The 20,168-nt window shown below is 38.4% G+C and overlaps 1 protein-coding gene across 1 annotated transcript in view; it reads left to right on the forward strand.

The window, feature by feature from the left end:
- LOC122801232 (mucin-like protein) overlaps window positions 1-20,168 on the forward strand; it is a 468,953-nt gene that overhangs the window by 335,323 nt on the left and 113,462 nt on the right. Inside the window, exon 21 of the mRNA XM_044070784.1 lies at window positions 11,245-11,453. Coding sequence (XP_043926719.1) covers window positions 11,245-11,453 — 209 coding nt within the window. The remainder of the gene's footprint in view (window positions 1-11,244; window positions 11,454-20,168) is intronic.

Raw genomic sequence — 20,168 nt, forward strand, 5'->3', positions numbered from 1 at the left:
TTTTCTAAGTTTATAATATCAATATTTGAAATGTGTCCCTATTCTTGGGGCTGTATTCCCCCATTATTCACTTTGTCCAGGTTTTTTGTGCTAAGAGGTTGAAAGCTATGGTGAGAACTGAATAGGTTTGGGGGCTGTATTTGCCCTTTATTCACTTTGTCCGGGTGTTTTGTGCTAAGAGGTTGAGCGCTGTGGTGAGAACTGAATTCACTAAATGATAGCCATTTAAATTTCAGTCTTCCCATCTCTGCAGAAACAGCTAATTTGGCATTGTGGTATGTTGCTCTGTCTGTAGTGCACAGGGTCCTGGGTTCAAGACTTGGCAGTGAAATGCATGGTGGTAACATGGCATTTTATTCTAGCAACTTTCCAAGATTATACAAGCAATTTTTAAAATGTGTCCCTAGTGTTTGGGCTTTTGCCCCTACAATAAATTTTGGCTTTTCCAGATTTCTTGTGCTGCAAAATTGAGAGATACAGTTGAGTGTCGAGTGGATTTTACAAGGAGCTGAGAGCTTCAGGGGAAGAGAAGTTTAGTGCTGGTTATGCTGAGTCTGCTTGCTTTGTTAATAGTGCAACAGGTAGTGTACTTGCTTTTGAAGCAGAAGGCTGTAGGTTCTGCTCCCACAGTATGTAGATGAATTGCTGATACTGTTCTGTATTATACTTTTAAAGGGGGTGGATGCAGCAGTCCTGAGAATGTTCTCTTTGGTGGAGATACCTAGTAACTATAAGCCTGCTATTAGTTTGCCTTCCAGTCCCTATTGCAATATTACTAGCTTATCAATTCTTTAGTGTAACATAGGCTGTGTATTCATCAAGGGCAACAGGCACTTTATTTGTAGATGAAACAATGAAATATAAAGTTGTTTGCTACCAGCAACCTCTTCATTAGTTGCAGATCTCTTTAATGTGGAATTATTTAGATGACTGGTGGATTGTAGAAGTTTGAGTAGACTTTTTGATGGAAATGTTCTGAATTGGGAAGTTTTGTCATCATTGGTGAATGCATTGTTTTTCATTGTTTACTGGAAAAATGTTCAAAACAATAAATTTAAAATGCCCTCTAACTGCATTATACAGTATAATTTAATATAATCAGGAAGGTGTACCTTTCATGAGCAAGGGGCCTATGATTTGAAAACCGCCCAAAGTTAATCTGTATCTGCAACTGGCCAGATGTATTTTCTCTGAATGTGGGTTTCATTGCTATTTCAATGAATGTGAGTTTCAAGGGCAGAGAAGTTTTAATGCTAAGTCTATTTTCATTGTGAGACTGTATTGCTCTGTTTAGCAGATGTCTATTGGTGTTTGTGCTATAAAACATAAAATAAAACTTTTAAATGAAATCCAAATCATCGTAGAAGTAAAGCAGTATGCACATTCCAGTGTTTATGGTAAACGGGGTGAAATAGCTAAGTAATGTGACATTGGAATGGCTGCAGAGGGGGAGGCCCCTTCGATCATGATTTTGTGGGTCTATGTTAAATGAACGAACGATCATAATGTCTAGTACAACATACTCAACACACTATGATCATAAGTTCAAAACCTCGAACCCTCAAAAGCCTGAAACAAAATCGAAAGATTTTGTTTGTCCCACACCTCCCCTACACTAACATACAAAACACACACATACAACCAATGCATACAAACCCCTACACACTCCCATCATTCAAACACGAACACACCTACACAAACACACCTACTTTTAAAATGACAAGCAACAAGCGATTACCAGGAAATTGCCCTTTCCCCAATGTACAGTGATCTCGGAGTTGGTATATTAAACAAAGCAGCCTGTGACGTCGCCATTCCAAACAGTGTACCATGTCTATGTCACACACTACACTGACTGGGATGGCCGACCAAAACATTTCTGAACTCTAAATTTCGGCATTTGGAGTGTCCGATTAAATGAACGATCGATCAAAAACATTGTTGAGTATGTTGTACTCAACATTTTTATCATTCATTCATTTAACATAGATCCAATTTTGTGAGAGGGGAAGGGGGGCAAACTCAGAGACAGCCCCGGCTGAACTATACCTCTCAACTGTCCAGATTTTCACAGAATGAATAGATTTTTTGCTTATTTTTGGTTTGTTCCTCATAAAATTTGTGATTTTCTCGAAAATCATTTAGGAATGAAGTCACTAAATAATGACAGACATTGAGTTTCAGACTTCATACCCTTCAGACAAATGATAAAGCTAGCCCTGTTATTATATCAACTAAGTTTATACAAGAGCAATTTTTAGTACTGTTTGTATGTTCCTCCAATATATTTGGCCTTGTCCAGATTTCCTGCATTAAGAGGTTGAGAGGTATGTGCAAATAAATCGCTTTATAGAATTGGGTACATCCAAACCTCTCAGCTGTCCCTGATTTTGGTTCAAAGTGTTGCTCTCCCCCTACTAATCCCTCTGCAAAATGGCAAATTTGGAAGAAATTGTGGAGGGTTTACAGTTACTAAGTAATTGTAATGATCATAGTTATAGATTACTTTTAATTTCAGAAATGCATGTAGATTCTTATTTTGTCAGCTGCTCAAGTTAACAGTACTAATATTAAAAAAGTGTCCCTTCTTTGACAGGTTCCCAGCTTTATTGTGTGGCTATTTTATATTTTTGCATCACATTTTTGGTCCGTTTTTTCATAAAAGTGTGGTTTTCTGGCAAATTAGTGCCAAATCATTAAAGATTGAAGTTAGAAAATAATGACAGACATTTGAGTTTCAGATTTCATACCCTTCAGAAAATTCATACTAATGCAAGACCTACTATTTTATTATCTTTCTAAGTTTATAAGAGCAATATTTAAAATTGTCCTTATTTTTGGGCCTTTGTCCCACTTCTATTTATGGCTTTGTACAGATTTGTTGCTCTGAGGTTGATGTGTCAAGGCCATCACCATCAGCCACAGACATATCAAATTGTGACATACTTGTTGTACCCCACTCTCCCATGTAGTGACTCTGGATGTGTCCAAGCAGGGCAAGGAGCAGTTATGCAGTGTAAGTCATCCCCTATCCAAGGTAGGCACAATTACTACAGTGGTTTTTTATCTGTCACTGATTTTGCAGAATGTTCTGGTTTTCTGTCATATTTTTATACTGTTGATTTATGTTTCTTCTTATTCAGAAAATGCATGTTGTTGCAGTGCCTGTTGCTCTGCATTTAAGTAGCAATGCTTTAATGACTATCAGGTAAGCTTGTCTGAGACTGTAAGATGCAAGTAAGCTTTAATAAGCATACTGTTAAAGAATTACCAACATTCAAAGCCTTTTTGTTGTTGCCATGCAGATAATCTTTACATAGCTTGATAGGGTATAAGCCTTAGGTATTGAAATGCATATGGCAGTATTTGTAATAAAAGACAGGATTACAGTATTTTCAGAACCTCATTACATTTGTTGAAGACTTGCAGTCATCTTTGCAGGCTTTATCCATAAACTAAACAGAATGCCAGTCTATCATGTGTGGTCCATAACCTGTGCAGTAATCCTTTAAGCAATTTATATTGAGCTTGTTTCTTATTTGCTGTTCATTTTGTACTTTGATCATGTTTTCCCCATGAAACAAGTAGATAGTTGTTGTTAGGCAGCAGGTCTTTTTTGGATAAGAAACATTTTTTATAAGCTGGGGTATCACAGAGATTGCTACTTTCAGCATGTTACTTGGTACTTTTATAAAGCTGAATATAAATTATAATTATAACTGCAGTGCAAGGAGAAGTGGTTTGAGTTGAGTGCTGCTTGTTTTTCTATACTTGATTTTGACTGGCATTCCAGTAATGTATTTAAAAATAAATTTATTTTTTTATGCCTTACAACCTTTTTGTTTCCATCTGGATATTAAGTAAGCTGTCATGTAGCCAATGCATTGAAATATTTTTTCTTCTACATTTCATTTTGTCTTGATTGAACTCTCATAATGATGGTTTGGCACCCAGGGCAGCAAATCTAATTAAAGTCCTAGTTTTTGCATTTATTTGCATAGCTCCACAATTGCCTAGTTGGCCACACCCCTTCTCGTTGATCCCACCCATTCAGCTGTCTCCTGCAGCCCTCCTTTAATTTGAAGTCACCAGCCACCACTGTCACACAGACATACATACACACACATGCACACACAGATACAGTGACTGATTGAGCAGTCCATGCTTTGTTTTTCCACATGTATATCTAAATAACAGTGGGCAATTCTGTTTCTACCTTTTTTCTTCTTTCTTTAGGAGGGAAGCACTATTTGGTTCTTTAAAAGCTAGACTTGTTTTAATTTATTCCTCAAAGGAATACATTCTGCCACATAGCCTACAGATGACACATTATGAAAAAAAAACTATTTGGTTCTTTAAAAGCTAGACTTGTTTTAATGTATTCCTCAAAGGAATACATTCTGCCACATAGCTTGCAGAAGACACATTATGAAAAAAAACTATCTTTACACAAACAACACGTGATTTAAAGGACATGTAATTATGTAAAAATATATTATTACAGAAAGCAGTTATAAGTAGGAAATTGCATCACCTATGGTTTTGCATGAAACATGCTTGAATATAAACCAAACCAAAGGATAAATAGGTCACAAATACTACCTATTCAATAAAAGCTGGAATAAATTCCCAGCTAAGCTAGAGTTTTCACTGTGTGATACCGTAAACATCCTATGATAGAGGCCCATAGGACATGCGTAAATTAACCCATAAGGACATCAAGTGTTTCAGCTACATGGCTTCTGAATGTCCACATCTTTTTACATTTTTATGTTTACATTCAAGCAAGTATAGCCAAACACCACTAGCTATACATATGCATGTTAGCCTTGTTATAGATATAATCAGCGAACTATAAGTGGATTGATTAGATATGCTTCAGAAACATAGGGTCTTTTTACCTAGCTGATGCCCATTAAGGTGCCTGCAAAATACCCCAAGTAACATCCAAACCAAAGGGTAAAAAGGTCACACAGACAAACTATTCAGTAAAAACTGCAATAAAAACTCAGCCAAGCTGGAGTTTTCACAATGTGATAACTTAAAACTCCTGCAATGGAGGCCCATGATATATATGTAAATGATACCTTAAGGATATCAAGCATTTCAGCTACATGGTTTCTGAATATCCATGATGCAATACATTTATGCATATATATGTGTATAAATATATATATAAATATATATATATATATATATATATATATATATATATATATATATATATATAGATACGTATCACTTCACCTAAAACTCATTTCACCTAAAGTGAAACATTTATAAGAATGCATATTAATCAAATATTAAAGGTTTTTAAATATTCATTTAGGTAGGGAATTACAAAGAAAGCCAATGGATTTGGATGCTATCTTAATGATTAGTCAATATTCGTTTGAAAAAATGGAGGAATATGATTGGTGTTTACTAATTAAATTAATTGTATATAAAGCTGTTTTTGACCAAGTCACATGTATAATCTGAGGAAGTCTTTATGAAGACGAAAACGCATGAACTTAACAGCGTTTATTTTACTTGTATTTTACTTGTGTTTTAAACATTAAAGTGCGCAGTTTTTGTATTCTCCTGGGATTTCCTATTCTTTCGTTTTTGGTGCATTTTGGAAGTTCCTGCTGTTTGTGGTTATCATTTCACCTAAACTCATTTCACCAAGACCATATCACCTAAAGTTCATTTCACCTAAAACTCATTTCATTTCAGGCTGCTGCTTTCTTTTCATAGGATCATAGGACATTACTAGGCTATTGGCTCTAAGGCCCTTACAAGCCTAGCCAAGAATTTAGCACATATTCCGACAAGTCAGCACCAGATGCTCCTGTCCAGCAGGGACACAGGTGGAATCCCAGGGTATATTTTCTGTTCCCCATCGAGTTATCCAGGTTGCACTTAAAAAGGATTAATGAGGTACTCTGCTTGACATGGAGAGGGAGCCTATTCCACAGAAGGAGTCTCTGGGACACAATTCTGCCCTGCCAACAAGTCCTATTGATGTCACAGACCAGGTTGAGGTTATGTGTATGGGTTATTTGAGTGTAGCTTGACTTGCAGATATGCAGCAGTCCTATCAGAGCAGGATCTGAGCTTGCTTTGTATGCCGACAGAGGCCACCTCTTAGGAGTCTCTTTGAGACTAAGTAGAGGGACAGGGCTTTTAGCCTATCTGTATAGGGTAGATGTCTGAATCCCTGGCTTCTTCTGGTGAGGAACCTATGTGGTGTCTGCAGCTGCTGCATGTGCTTTGTGAGGTGCATACCCAAAGAACCATTGTACTCAATAACAGATCTTATAAGGGAGGTATACAGGGATGTTATGACCTCCTTGTCCCTAGATGAGATACACTTATTAATGAGGTGGGCCATGTAGAAAGCTTTCCATACAATGAAGACAATAGGGCAGTCAAAGGTCAGTTTGCTATCAAGCTGGGTGCCCAAGTCCCTCATGACTGATTGCGTGCTTAGGACCTTAGTTTGTGGGGATGTCACTCTCCCCAAAGGGGATGATGATGCATTTTTTGGCATTCAGTTTGAAGCCATATTTTTGGCACCAGTCATTTGTTTGGGTGAGACCCTCTTGGAGGATGTCCACATCACTAGGGGAATTGATGAAAGAACCCGGCTTGCAGTCATAAGTGAACTTGGTCAGCCATAGCCCACTATATTTGGCCTGCACCACCAAGAAGTATATCCCAAACATCAGAGGCCACAAGACGAATCCCTGGGGAACACCGCTTCTTATGGGTCTACTACTTGAGGTGGCTTCCCCTGTTTTGACTAGGTGGGTTCTATCAGTGAGCCACTTTGCTACCCATCTGGTAACATATGGATTGATGCCTAGTTGAGAGAGTTTATCTGTTATACTTGAGTGGGGAATAGTATTGTAGGCTTTGACCAGGTCAATGTAGGAGGTGTGCACCGCCTTCTCCTCATCCATAGCTTTAGTGACTGTCTCAAAGAAGTCGACCAAATTTAACAGACATGACCTCTCCTTGACAAAACCAAACTGTGTGGGATTGAGTGCTTGGAGGTTGACAATGTCCTTGTTAATGAGGTCCATGATAACCTCTTCCATGATCTTGCACATCAGGCTGGTTAGACTGATGGGTCTATAATTTTCTGGATCGGTGGACACTTCATCTTTGTGCAAAGGGATGACAATGGCTGTCCTCCACTTGGCTGGGATTAAGTCGGTACTCAGGCTTTGTTTGAATAGGGTGCTTAATGGTGCTGCATGTTCCTGCCTGAGTTCATGTAGGATGCAGCCTGGGATGTTATTGGGTCCCATGGAGGCTGTATTTTTTGCCTTTGAGAGAGCAGTGATGACTTGCTCCCTAGATATAAGGGAGGGGGGCAGGTGCTGGACATGTCCTGATTTACTGATGGGGTGGACAGAGGGGTGAAGTTTTCACTGAACCTGTCTGCCAGCAGGTTGGCTATATCTATGGCATTTGTGTATGTGGTGTCTTTGACCACAAGTTCTGAGCAGATCTGAGTGTGTCCTTTCAGACTGCGAACATAAGTGAAAAATCACTTATGATTGTTTTTAGTAGATGTGGCCAGTTTGGACTTGAAGTTTGCTTTGGAGAATTTCACTAGTGCTCTTATTTGCTTGTTCAGGCTAAGGAGAGATTGCTTCCAATTAGGTACTTGCTACTTCTTGGTCCTGGAGAGCATGTTTTCCCTTTTATTATAGAGTTTACTTATTGCAGATGTCCACCAGAGAGGTTTACTCTTCCTTGAGGAGGACGATTTTATCCTATAGGATATTCCTGATTCCATGCTGCTATAGAAATGCTTGTATAGTACTTTGGTGTAGGTTTGGACATATGTGCCATTTCCTATGGAGGGGAGAGGGCTGTGAAGCTGTATATACCTTCCCTCAGGAGGTTGTAATCAGCTTTGGAGAAGTTTTGTTTTTTGAGCCTAGGTAGTGGGTGTTGAGGGAGATGGCGACTTTGAAAGTGACTGCTTTGTGGTCAGATCTTACCAGAGAGGATGACACTGTAGGGATGCTGCAGTGGTTACTCATGTTGCTTAATACCAAGTCCAAGATATTATCACCTCTTGTGGGGGTGTCAACCCAGATGGTCCAAGGCATTTGCACTGACAAAATCAAGGAATTCTGGGCATTTGTGTTTTGGCATAAGAAATTCTTCCAATCTGTGATTGGATAATTAAAGTCACCCAGACTCAGGGTAAAGGGTTGAATCTTTATAGATTCAAAGAGGTCCAGATACAAGGAGTGGGCGTCTTGAGTCAAAGTTGGGGGCCTGTAGCTAGCTATGATTTGAAAAGGGGTCTTGTCAATGGTTACCTCCACCTGGAGTGTCTCCTGTGTGTCATACTGTTTGACCAGCCTGAAGGTCTGTATGTCTTTCATTTATATTGTAACTCCATCTCCTTTTGCTTTGCTGCCCATGGTTTGGGGTCTGAATGTATAATACGATGTGTAACCTGATATGGCTGAGGTGTTCTTTGCAGCTTTGAACCAGGTTTCTGTGACTGCACAAATGTCAGCATCTTCCAGGGTTAAGAAATCTTGCAATGAGTGCAGTTTCATGTTTAGACTCCTAGCGTTTAGCAGCAGGACCTTTAATTTGCTTTTTGATGAAATTTGCATGTTGGTAGTTTTGACCTCATGGCATTGCCTAAAAAAGGCACTATGGGGGAGGCAGGAGCCTTTGCCAGAAGCCTGAAGCCCAATAGAGACAGATGCAGGCCATCTCTGGCAAAACATTGTGGTCTGTCAATTATATCTTCCCAGGCTGTCAGGTACTGGACCACCATGAAATGATACAGAAACAAAGCCAATTGTTAAAGTCAATCATTTTCTGTTTGTATTAAGGCATCATTCTGGGTGATGGTAGAATGCTGCTAAAGGCTAGAAGCATACCTGCCTGGGACACATATTTAGTGAGCTCAATCTTGTCTCTCTTCATATAGTCCAGGGAGGTATGTCTCAAGCCATTCACGCCAGCATGAACTATGACAAAGTTATAACGGTACCTTTTGTTGAGAGACTTGAATGCATGGGTGACATAGTGGATTCTGGTACCTGACAAACAACTAACTGTGACTTTCTCCTTATCCAGCCTGGTGAGGGGCACATCTGTGTGTCTCACAATGGAGTCTCCTTTGACTAATATGTTGGGTTTATGTTTAGGCCTTAGTGGCTGCGAGAAACAAGTGTGTGGACTATGTGTGGTGTGTGGTGTGGTGGGCAGTAGAGTTCACATGTGTTTTTGCCTCGGAGGTCTCTTTTGTTTGGGTATGTTTTTGTTGAAGACCTCTGCATATGTGAGTGTGTGTTGTGTAGGTGTGGGTGGTTTTAGGGATGTGGGGTTTGTGTTGACAACCTTCTCAGTCTAGATATACTGGCTTGTGAGGGAGAGAACAGGGACTCAAGGTTCTTAATGTAATTGCATCTCTCACAAATTGTTTTCCTAGGTGGTAGTAGTAGAGGGTTCTCCGTGTACGTGAGGCAGTTACTACACTGTCTCAGGATGCCCATATCAACCAGACTAGCAGAAGAAACTGTAGGAAATTGTTCATCCATATTTGTCAGAATCTGAGGGAGAGAGGCTAGAGATTGCTAAGGGGGTAAAGGGTGGAAGGTCTAAGAGGAGTACTACTAGGTGATCACACAAGTGCTACTAAGGGAAAATTTGTAGCTGGAATACCTCACAATGGGTTAAAAACAGTGATGTGCAAACAGGCAATAAGCTAAAGGGGTGGACCTTCACATTTGATCACACTGTACTCAGTGGAATGAGCTGATGGAATGGGTGGGCCTTCACAACTGATCTCTGTACTTATTTCTTTACTTACATTCATTTCAGGTTCATTTATGCAGATGTTTTGTGGTGTTTGTGTATTTGTGCGTGTATAGTATGCTGTTTTTTCTCTCTATTAGAGTGAAAGGAGCACAGTTTTGGTGACTGATTATGTGGGCAGTGTGGTTATAAATGCTTGATGATATAAAGGAAGTGGTGATAAACTATCAGGTACTCTGACGTGGATTAATTTTATTATATCCCTTCATAATTATCCACTTTGAGGATAACTATAACTATCTATATCTTTATCTGGACCTGTATCTGTCTCCCTCTCTCTCTCTCTCTGGATATATATGGATCTGCTGAAGTTAATTGAAACTTCAGTAGACTGACATCCAAAAAAGCAACAAAAGAAAGATAAAAATGATAAAACAGCATGCATGCTTTGAAGCAAATAAAAACTATCCCCAGGATTCAATAATGCCAACACTAAGTGTACACTGTTCTGAATAAACAGACAACACAGACATAACTCACACCTTCTTCCTCCTAATTTTAGTTTTTCTATTGATATTCTTGCAGCTTTAAATATTGACAGGGATTCATAAAGGTTACCACAAAGTGTAGACATGTACACTAAGTGTAATCTTTTTTTGAGTGACTAGAAAGCACAAAAAATGTGATGAGAATGTTCTTGAATACATATCGTGTACATTTAGTGTACACTTATTGTAGGCTTTATTGAATCTGGCCCTATGTTTGCTTGTTTGCAGAGGTGCAAACCCACCTACACCTCAAACTATAACTATATATGTAGATATATATATATATATATATATATATATATATATATATATATATATATATATATATATATATATATATATATGTATATATATATATATATATATATATATATATATATATTTATATTTATTTAGATATACACACACACACATGCACTATATATATATATATATATATATATATATATATATATATATATATATATACACACACAGACACACACACACACACACACACACACACACACACATGCTAATACATACAGATAGGCAGATACACACATGCACACACAAACACTGACACACCCATGCCTGAGATATTCAGTCCTCTCTATAGGCAAGTAAACACTTTATAGCCCAAGACTGTATACTTTAAGCTTTTGCTGTCTTTTACTCTTTTCCTGAGTTTTAATTTACTTCTTTGCTTTATCTTGTAACTTCTACCAAACATCATATTTCATGGTCATATTTTATAGCATTGTACCATATTATACCATATTTGCTATTTTATGATCTCACTGACTATACTGATTCATAAAATATACATAAATGCAAACAGATGAGTTTGGTTTTAATAAAGTGTAATGACTGTTATGATCCTTTTAAGTCTTGAATTTCGTATATTAACTGTGAGTTTTCTTTCTGTTAGGGTGGTTTTTTGGAGATCCACACATTACCACTCTGGATAATGTTGCCTACACATTTAATGGCCTTGGTGAATACATTCTGGTGAATGTAAAGAACAGCAGTGAACTGCTCTTCACACTGCAGGGTCGAACAGCCAGAGCTGGAAGAAATGCAACTTCTGCTGCCACAAATTTTGTAGCCCTGGCTGCATATATACAAAATGGAATAACGGTAGGTAATATTCAAATAAATTATTTTAATACCAGTTTTAAGAATAAATATACATTTAGAGCAGCAAACATGCTTGGTGCCTTACTGCAGAAAGAATGGTGTATTCAATTAATTTAATTAAATTTATTGCATAGCACTCTCTGCATTGCAGCTGCAGCTCAAGGAGTGTGCACATGCGTGCATGCGCACGTGTGTGTCTATGTCTTAGTGTGTGTGTTTCCATGCATGCATGTGTGTATACATATAAATGTATACATTTGTGCGTATGAACGAATGCATGTGTAACATTGTTTCCTTTATCTTCTGAGTGTTCCACCTTGTATTGTCAGACTGCCATTTTAATATCAAGAAATCTCTTTCTTAAGTATACTGTCAATCTATGCTCCAGTAATTCTCTTGGCATTATTGAACAGTTTTGTTAATGCCTCCAACTGTCTAATTTTTTCAAGACTCCGTGCATCCTTTTTGATAATGAGGTTTCTATAAAGCCACATAACACTATATACAGAGAGCGGAGAGCTTATCATCCTTATATTAAAATGGGCAGTTGCTTTCTGTTGGTGATGCATATTCTATGCATTCTAGTACGCTGATAACCTTCCTTTTACTTTCACTATGACTGATCAAGTTACAAATCAGAGATGAACCAGGTCATTGAACACGACTGGTCAAGAATTCAACCCAATAAAAATAAAATTAAATATAAATATTATTTACAGGGCTATAAGCCCCTCATCACTCCCACACTCCCTGAACTTATAAAGAAGGAATTACTCTCCCAAAAGGAGAGGATCATTCCTGGCACACATGTAGAAAATATACCTTCAATAATTATCTATGGAAAACAGCAATTGGAGAATTCAACTTTGGAGTAGTGCTACACAAGTTGGTTTCTCATCCAGTTTGCACTTTACAAGCAGTACAGAAGTCCTACCTTGTTCCTGTCATAATACTTATTTTAAAATGAATCATCTCAAGTCCTTTTCTGTCATTCATGAAAGTACTTCCAGTGAAGTCGTGGAATTCCCCACTTTGAGGCTTTAAGTCTTAAATTTAAGAATAAATCAAGATTCTATCTATACATCTACTTTTTTTCCACTTTTCACCAGGCTTCTCTCCATACACCACATTTTTATCGTAAAAAACACTACATTCCAAAGAAATTTTGCATACAATTATATTCAAGCTTTTCACAACTACTGCATCAACTTCTGCCTTTGACATCTACCTTGGGTTATGGCTTTGCAGATATTCCTTTTTGTCTGCAGCTCAATCCTGGCTTCCGATTCTTATCTGTATAAAGTCTGCATATTCTCCTTATGTTGCTCTGGGCTTCATTTTCCTACTTTTGAATTCCTGCCTCTTTACAAAGACATGCATTTGGTTTTCTATTCTCAAAGATGTAACTAAGGTGAGGCGAAGAGGATAATTGCCCCAGAGACAAGGTGTTACTGGGCATGATTGCCAGGTCCCAACGGTGTGGAAGCACACTGACATTTAGAAATGTGTGCTAATACTGGGTGTGTGCACTGCAGTCATGGCTAAAGTTCTCTCAAGTGCTTAGTACATGATCATTTAACAGCAGCAAGCTGTTTGTTACAATTGTGATGAATGGATGGGAGCCCTGCTCCAGAGGAGAGGTAGTCCCTGCAACATATACCTGTCCCTGCAATGTGTCCTACTTATGTTTCTGATGAGGTTTACATCCATAGATCAGATATTTCTAATGCTGTTTGTTTTGTGGATGTGCAACTGGTTCATCAGAGTGGGGTCAGATAATGTTTTGTAGGCCAAGCATAGATCACCTTGCAATAGTCTGGAGGAAACAGAGTACAGAGCATACCTCACAACTGTACAGATTTTTGCAGAATACCCAGATTCTTGCCTCATATTTTTGGTTGATTTTTCATAAAATTGTGTTTTTCTGGCAAATTAGTGGCAAATCATTAAAGATTGAAGTTAAAAAATAATGACAGACATTTGAGATTCAGACTTCATACCTTTCAGAAAATGTATGCCAATGCAAAACCTGTTATTCTATCAACTTTCTAAGTTTGTAAGAGAAATATTTTAAAATTGTCCATATTTTTGGGCCTTTGTTCCACTTTTTTTTTGAGGAACCTCTGTGGATGCTGTTGTTGTAAATGCCTGATCAGATACATACCAAAGAGTGTGTTGTACACAATAGTCTGTCTGATGTGGATGAGTACAGTAGAACAATAACATACTTGGACCCAGATGACATACCCTTGCTTATACATTCTGCCACATAGAATGATTTTTTTCCCCACCATAGGCACATAATGTTCAAAGCCCAGGTTATTGTGTACATGCATTCTCAAATCCCTGATGTCTCGGTCTACTCTTAAGGGTGTTATCAGTGTGATCATTTCCATGGGTGGCCATCTTTCCAAAGGATGCTGTTATGCATTTCTCTGTACTGAGTTTTAGATAATACTCTGGCACTAGTTATTTATCTTTGTCAGACCTTCTTTGAAAGGAATTTCTGTATTTGGGGTATTTATTGACTGAACCAGCTTGCAGTCATCTGCAAACTTGCTCAGCAAGAGACCCTTGACTTTGGCCTTGACTTCAGAGAATTAGATACCAAAAAGGGGAAGCCATAGCACCAAACCCTGAGGAACTCTGATAATGACTGACTTCTTTGTGGAAGTAGCCACCCCTATCTTAAATTCTTGAGTACTATCTGTCAGCCAGCTAGCTATCCATTGTATGACATATGGGTTCATGTCTAATTTATTGATTTTATGTACAATGCCTTAGTGAGATATTGTGTTGAATGCTTTGGACAGGTTGAGGTAGGTGGTTCTGTCCTTGTCTATGGCTTTAGTGACTTTCTCAAAGAAATCCAACAAATTGACTAGGCGTGATATGCCCTTGATGAAACCAAACTAGGTTGGATCAAATGTATGTAAATTTCCTATGTCATTGTTTATCATTTCCATGATAATTCTTTCCATGGCTTTGCATATGAGATGAGTCAGACCTATTGGTCTGTAGTTGCCTAGGTCCATAGATGCTCACCATTGTGTAGATGGTTAACACTTGCAATTCTCCATTTGCTTAGCATGAAGCCTGTCTGAAAGCTGAGATTCAATAGAAATTTTAGTGGTCCTGATAAGGTATATTTCATGCTATTTTGGAGGCATCCTGTGTATAATTGGGGGTACATCAATGCTGTGTTTCTGGTCTTAGTGTATTTAGGATCTGCTCCCAATTTTGAGGAGTTATGACTTGAGGGCATTTCCTGAGGACTGACTGAGGGAAAAATTGGGTGAAATTGGAGTTAAATTTGTTGGCCAGTCAATTTTCTATGTCAATCAGGTCAGTATAAGTAGCTCAATTCACAATTACTTCAGCAATTTGTATCTTATGGACATAGCTGACTAAAGCCTTGTAGTTGTCCTTTGTCTGGAAGGCTATTTAACCTCAAATTTGGCTTTGATAGTCTGGACTAGTCCTGTGAGGTGCTTAGATAGATGAAGGAGATTTTATCCTGCTGGCCTTAGCCCTTCTTACTTTTGGCCATGATTTCCTTTCTTTTGTTATACAATGATGGCTTGTTCTTTGGGATTGTCATTGCTTATTTCAAGCAGGCACAGTTGTCTCTGTGCATCTATTTACATGCTTATATAGAGATTGTCAGCATCTCTGCCTATGCAGCAGTATTCTCTTGGTTTCGGGGACTTGGGATTTTACTAGGGTATTTCTTAATAATAGGCAGTTAGCCAGGTCAAGGATGTTAGTTCTCCAGTGAGCATACAGACCAGCTGGTCAAGGGAGTTTGTGCTGATGGAGTCCAGGAATCTCTGGGCCTGCACGCCTGAGGTTGTGTATGATTCCCAGCTTACATTGTCAGAGTTAAAGTCACCCATGAAAATGGTATTGGGTTGAATGGGGAGAGTCTTCAGTGCATTTAACTCTGACGTATGAGTTCATGGATCATAGAGGGGAATCTATAGCTTGTGAAGGAACGGTCTGAACTTTTTCTGTGTTAATTTGGATGTGGAGAAGCTCAAGCACATCATACAGTTTGACCAGCCTTGAGGTATGTTTGTGTTTGATGTAAATTAAGACTCTTCCACCTTTTTTCTCTTGCTATGCAGTAGATGGTCTAAATGTGTGGAAGACATTACAACCCTGCACCGACTGGGTGCTCTCCATGGATTTAAGCCATGTCTCAGAAAATGCAGAAATGTCTATTCTCCAGGGTAAGGAAAGCTTGGTAGGAGCAGAGTTGTGGAAGATCTGTTAGCTCTTACTTTCCAGCAGCATCAACTAATTTAAACCTTTTCTGTTATTAGAGATTCCCCCATAGAGAATTCCTTGTTTTCTCTGCATTCTTACATCTAGCCGAGTATATCAACTCCATTTAAAACAGAAATGCAGATCAGTATGAGAAGATAATGTTCAACCAAAGTTCTTAAAGTTGTACCAGCACAGATCCATCAGTTAAGGTTATGTCTACTACCTTCTCTCTGAAAATGTGGTACTTATTGTACCTCTGCATGAGAGCATAAGTCACTGTTTTGAAATTACTACTCACCTGCTATCCACTTTGTCCAAAGTATTATATGTGTACTCACAACTTTTGCAATGTCTAATCAATATTTGTTACTTCTAGCCAAGTTATTGAAGAGATACTGTCTTGCAAATGGCACTGAGTTCATATGTGGACAAATAACCAAAACTGTGTTACTGGACCTGTCAATGACATTTGATATAGTTTATTGTATAAATTTGCTAAAAAATCTGTATAGTTATTATTTGCCATTTATCGTTGCTATATGTTGTTATAGTTAGCAAGAAATTAGGCAACAGTCCGTTATCTGGAACAAATCAATCTTGCTGCCTCTTTCTGTGACATTTAGGGTGCTATTTCCCCACTATCTCCATAAGTAACAATGCTAGTCAGTGCAAAATGGCCAAACTTTAGAAGAATGCTAATTATACATGTATCATCATTAGGTAAAGTGCCTTCAATCCACCAGACATTACTAACCCATTTACTGTCTAACCCTACACCTTCACATCACACCATGAGTATATCCCCTTTCCAGCAGAGGAATGCCTTATTGGTTATTTTATCTTTTTGTAAGGTAGTAGGAGTGAAGAGTTGTTTATGATTGCCTAGGATAGCTCCAGTGTTATTTACATCCTCTAATCTTGCAAATTTGGACAGCAAAGTGCAACAAAGTTATGCTGATCTTCATGTTTGCCTTGCATACAGTACATACCTCTATAAGTATAGTCACATGGCCTGCTGCTGTGTCAATTTGCTTTGGGGGTTTCATAATTCTGACAGCTTTTACCCCTTGTCTTCACCAGAACGTAATTGCAAAACAGTAGTTCCCCTGCATTCCTCTCTAAATGAAAACAATCCAGCATTTTCCATTTACTCCCGTATCCCTCTTTTGGGAGTTATCAGCTATAGGGCCCAATACATACACCTAAAGTACAATAATGAGGGCAAAACATGAAAAAATGTGATACTGATAGATAGAACGATGGATAGATAGATAGATATACCATAAAACATGTTGAAAGTGTATATTGCTTTAACGTAGTACAGAATTGGTTTATGTATTATTCACACTATATTTTTGTATGTTGCCACAACAAAAAAGTTATGTTATCAGGAGCTGAAGCAGAAACAACCATTACCATTACCTGATGATTTTGTTATCAAGTACTGTTAAAACAAGGCCAGTCTTAGACAGGTTAATTCCTCCTAACTGACACACTTGCACACATGACTTTCATTTCTATAGCTTTTCTATACATCATTTAACTTATTTTACTAGGCTATAACCTCTCTTGATTCTGTATGCCCTTCCCCTGACTGTTGCAGCTTTGCCAGAGCTATTATTTACTATTCATAGCTCTACCATTGCTGGTCACACAGCACATGCTGACTTAACCTAATGCTCTCTTAACATTTTTTTTATTTTTCTTTCAGTAAACCAAGCCACTCCTTGGGTCAAGTGGTTCTCCGCCCACCATAACAAGACATGGAAACCTCAAAAATACCTCATTTGCACACTATGTGCACCCATGGACACTGTCCTGTAACTAAAGAGACTTAAAACTAATATAGATGCCTAACTTCCAAGTGTCTAGACAGTAAAATACCGTAACTGTACTAAATTAAACAAGTGTTAGTGAGTCTATTAATATATTCTGTTGTATAGTTCCTTACTCAAACCACTGTACTGACAAGCTCATCACCAGGAAGCAACAGCTGAATAACCCTCTCCAGTAAGTGTTCTTCTCCAAACCATGGTCTATTATTTTTTGAGAAAAAAAATTAAATCTGTAAAATAGCATACCATTACCTCTACTCTTCATCTGTACCTAACCCCAACTTTAATATTATATCATTTTAAGAAATTCAGGGTAAAATTAGATAATGTCTACACTTGCCTTAATTTAACAGTATAAAGTAGAGTGACTGTGCAAAGTAACATACCTTTTCTTAAGGTTCACTGATTGCTTTCTAATCCTCTTGCACTTCACAAACAGTGTCACAAGCATTTTAAATGTGTATTAAATGTAAACTATCCCATTAATTTTAGCAGCGGCTTTCAGCTGATACCATTGCTCTGCATCTGCAGATAATCTGATTCTAGTCATCAGCAGTGTTTTTCTTATTGCACAGTAACTATCTGAGGTCACCAAACAGCCATGCAGTAAGCATTTCTTTTTCTGTGCTCACTCCATCTAAGTTACATTTCACTGATAAAGGCATTCAACTCTGATTTAACCCCCTACTTTTAAGTAACATATCATTTTGCTTTTTCACTGGTTTTAATACCTTATTGATTGTTTTTGAAGATGGCTGCAAAGAGGGTCCAAGTCAAACCTGCTGTGTTCGCCCCTTGCTTCACTCAGGCCCACTCCTGTCCCCTACCCTAACCCCATTCCCAATCACCCTATGTATAATTACAATTACAGTTATAATGACCCCACCCACATTCATCTCTCAACAAATCACACCACATCCCACCAAAGTAACAACATATCTTTAAACTAGCCAGTCACCAAACACGACAATTACTCATCCTATACTCCAATAAACCGCACCCACTAATACCCACTATGTCCAACATACCACATAAGATACTACTAACATTCTCCATTTTATTCATAGTATTAATACTACTTAGTTCAGCAACATCACTTACAAAGAAAGCAGCAATACCCATCTATACCACTACAACATCCTCCACTACCATTAAGCACTGTCAAGACTGGAAAAATGTACCGTACTACTCCTATCTTTCTACCTCAGTGTGAACTTTGCTTATATGTCTTTGTAAAGTGTTATCACAGTTAAACTAGCAACATACTCACTGCATACTTATATATTGTAGTTTGCTTGTAAATCTTGTAATTTTCTAAAATTGTGAAGCTTTTCTCCCCAGGCCTCCACTGAAAATGGGCCTTGTGATCCAGGTGGACTATCCCAGTTAACAAATGTCAAATAAATAAATAATATAATCCTGAATAGCTTGCAGAACACCATTTCAAGATATTTCCAATACATTTTACAACATATACTCTACCTTTTAAAATAATCTTTAGAATAATTTTTGCACAATATTTAAAAGGCACTAGCAGACTAATATTACAGTCATGCTTGTACTATGGCTGGATAAGTTGGACAGCTTTCTGTGTATCAGAAAAGCAATTACTAAAATATGGATACAGAGCCATAATCTGGCAATGTTTTTATTAAAGCTGTCAGTTAATAAAGCACTGGACATTGATTCCTCTACAATATAACATTGGTTAACAAAGACCAACAGTCAGGAAATCCTTCTATGCGGCACACCTCATCACCAAGCGCTTTTCAGCCAGAAAAAAAGGAGTGCATTGTCCCACTGTACTCATCCTTCATTAGACCCATTATAGAGTACAATGCCCATTTGGTATGTACCTCACAAGACATCTGCAACAGCTGGAAAGGCCACAGAAATACCTCACTAAAAGAATCACAGGCCTAAAGCAGATGCCCTATGCTGACCATCTAATAAAACTCAAGCTATACTCTGTGGCATATCGTATACCCAGAAGCGATCTCTGCTTAACATACAAGGCCATGTCAAACCCTGAGCTGTTGGACATGCTGCACTTAAAAATCCCAATCCCTCAGAGCCACATGCTCCAGGGATCTAAACTTGTCATCACAATGAACAAAGCATGCTGGAGGGATAGGTTCCTGACCCAGAGACTCCCCATACTCTGGAATAGACTGCCCATACATGTCAAGCAGAGTGCCTCCTTGGCCCTCTTCAAAGGAACCTTGACAAATGGATGGGAGATAAGAAATTCACCCCAGGGATCACATCAGTCACCCTGCTAGACAAGGTTCCAGGGAAGTAAATATCGTGGGAAGAAATATCCAGGGAATTGTTATGGCTAGGCTTGTATAGGCCCTAGGGCCGATAGCCTAGTACCAACATATGAACCTATGAACCAAAAACCATGGCCTTCGTTTTGTGGAGCTAAGATGCAGTTCTGCAGCATTAAGCCAAAAATGCAGTGACCTGATGCTATGCTGTAACTTAGAATTAACATAGCAGGAGCTCTCTGTAGAAGACTGGCATGTCGGTCTGCCTGAAGGGCTGTATTACTTGCTGAAGTGGGTTATGGCCTCATGCTATACCTATCACATGCCCCTTTCCTGAGCAT

This window comes from Protopterus annectens, chromosome 4.part1 (genome assembly GCF_019279795.1).
Source record: "Protopterus annectens isolate FY-2018-M chromosome 4.part1, PAN1.0, whole genome shotgun sequence".
In the NCBI taxonomy this organism is placed as follows: domain Eukaryota; kingdom Metazoa; phylum Chordata; order Ceratodontiformes; family Protopteridae; genus Protopterus; species Protopterus annectens.